General features: G+C 35.4%; 1 protein-coding gene across 1 annotated transcript in view; it reads left to right on the forward strand.

Annotated features, from left to right (window-relative positions):
* The first annotated feature begins 1793 nt into the window (after nucleotides 1-1793).
* Nucleotides 1794-2729, forward strand: part of LOC144440343 (cyclic GMP-AMP synthase-like) — a 3810-nt gene continuing 2874 nt past the window's right edge. The window contains exon 1 of the mRNA XM_078129705.1: nucleotides 1794-1943. Coding sequence (XP_077985831.1) covers nucleotides 1869-1943 — 75 coding nt within the window. The 5' untranslated portion in view covers nucleotides 1794-1868. The remainder of the gene's footprint in view (nucleotides 1944-2729) is intronic.

Below are 2729 nucleotides of genomic sequence, written 5' to 3' on the forward strand. Positions count from 1 at the left end.
GGTACATGAGGCTTTCACACTGGAGTAGCTGTAACCGTCCTCTTGCTACAAAGGATCTTAGTTTGTCATCGATGCTGTGGTTGTTCAGGTAGGCGGCTGATAAGAAATGGTGGATCTTTCCCGCATCCCGAAGTACTCGCCCCTGTGACGACATTGCCTTGAGATTTGCTGCTTGTTGTTGTAATCTATTCTGCTTGTATGTGGAGTAGAAAGAACTTGCTGATTTGAATGATAATGAAACCTCTTTGTCGATGTGCATTTCCAATACGTAGACGTCATTTACTTTTAGCAGAGATATATTTTCCCGTTTGCACATTTCTAGTAAATTGACCCATACATACATACATACATACATACATACATACATACATACATACATACATACATACATACATACATACAGATAAACACAGCGAGATAAAGTACAGGTACACGCAGTCATAACACATTCTGAGGATCGTTGACCGACTGCATTCACCGTTATTGATATGTTTACCTATACATGTAGTTATTTCAATGAATGTTACCCTAGATAGATATTTATAGGTATTGTTATTCGTGGTGCATGGGACAATGCTAATCAGGTGACCTTGCTGTAATCATGCATTATATTCATTTGACGGTCAGAAATGATGACGTCATTAGTCAATATCAACAATGCGGGTATAACAAGCCGTTGTATTGAAAAGTTATTTTAGTTGATGGTCGGTCTTTGAACCATTTTAGTTCTTATCCGACATCAAGTATGTTACTTTTAATAGAATCTCCTTTATCCCTACAAATATTCGTCAAATCGAGAAAAGGAATAATTTGCATATATAACAGTAAATGCATAACACTAAAATGCATTGAAGTGTCAACAACACATCATTTGTCTCACTCCATACTGGCTTTGTATGAACAGATCTACATATTACTTCGTGTACATACCGATTTGAAATTGATAATACTGTCGCCAATAATTATCGATTTTGACAAATTAAGTTAGAAGGGGTTAGGGGTCTGAGACATAACTAAAATGATTTAGTTTTTATTCCTATATTGAACTACTGATATCGCCTCTTATTGCATCTGAAATATACCAATAACAAGTATTATTAGCATAAACACGAAGGCTACAATTTTCACAAAACAAGTTAATGTCCCTGACCGCTTGTAAACTCATCATGTCCCCATTGTTTTGTTTACACACCTAAATCGCATGACGCGTGCCGATTCAGACAGTCGTTAATCTAACGTGCATCTACATAACCTTCTACTCACCTGCTTTTTTCGTCTTTTTGTCGCATTGAGGGCATTTATTATTGTTCTATCAACAGCTGCGGTACACGTGCTGCATAAAAAATTGTTATATTATTTTCACAAAACCAATATAATACATTTAATATTAGCGCATGCGTATATGTGCTACATGTTCGTGCATTCATCCAGGTACACTGGGTTCTAAAGATAGAAAGCGTTTCTCTATCCCCAGAGATTGTCAGATATGCCGGTTCAAAATTTTACATGTGTTTGTCAGTTCTACTGGTGTCTGGTATATCACTTACCGTCATCTATTGTGCATATTTAGATATAACATTACGTTTGTGTTTTTTACTTAATCGGCGTGATAAGTTTGATCAAAAACATATATTTTATTTACAGAATCATCATTTTATGCTAAATAAAATGTTGATCCCGATATAACCTTTATATGAAATTAATTCAATGCATAAAATATCCCTCATTCCAAAAATAACCCAAAGTGGAATGTCCCTGGCGGTACAATTGTGTTGCGTACATATGTGAACGGGTGACATATGAGTTCTAGCTGATAACAAAACACTTTAATTCTATCGGAAGCGACGAGAGAAAACAAAATCGTCAAAATGTGGCAGATTTGTCTAGGATTCCTTCTTGCGCTTGTTATCCTTTACATCCTGGGAGCAAGGAGACCAAGCAAGGTAAGTATTCTCCAATTCTACACTTTTTAGAAGCTCTTTCCCGCGCAAAATATTTTATTTACAAAATTGACATTTTTTCTCTTATACTCGCTATACTTCCCAATTATATATTAATACGTTTTGAAATACACGAATATGTAAAGTTTAACATGTTGATTTGAATAATCATATATTTAAGGAAAACATGTCCTCCCTGGCACAGCGGTCCGAAAATACGCAGAAATTATTTGAAAACACGTAATTTTAAGATATAAGTTTGATAGCTTAAATTCAGTTTATGTTGAAATATTTTGTTATTTCTAATGTTGTCAATTTTGGTTGGAAAAGGAACAATTGAATGTAATGTGACATTGCAATCTGCTACCTTGCTAGTATTATTACTTATTGTAAGGGATTCGACAACGGCTATTTGACTGTCGTCATTTTTAATGGAATCGGAGCGAGTGACAGTAACCTAAACAGAAATAGTGTGTTACATAGGAAAACAATCATACTCTACAGAACGTAGGCGGCCGCCTTCATCCGGTGTTTTTTTCTGACTTGAATTCTGAAGTTCTTGTTCTCACAATTTTTGGTTCCTCGAACAAAAGTGTTAGTGGACAAAATAACAGACCTAAGTGTGGAACGTGTCTCCAAAATGTTACGTAGTTTATTGAATTCGAGTAAACGATGACGAACAAAGTACAGGATTATTTTATCGTTGATGACAACCGGAAATAGACACACCCTTTTTTGTTGTCTGTGTTAATAATAGCAATGTTAGTGCGTTTGAATTGCTGTATCACG

Source organism: Glandiceps talaboti, chromosome 9 (genome assembly GCF_964340395.1).
Source record: "Glandiceps talaboti chromosome 9, keGlaTala1.1, whole genome shotgun sequence".
NCBI classification, from domain to species: domain Eukaryota; kingdom Metazoa; phylum Hemichordata; class Enteropneusta; family Spengelidae; genus Glandiceps; species Glandiceps talaboti.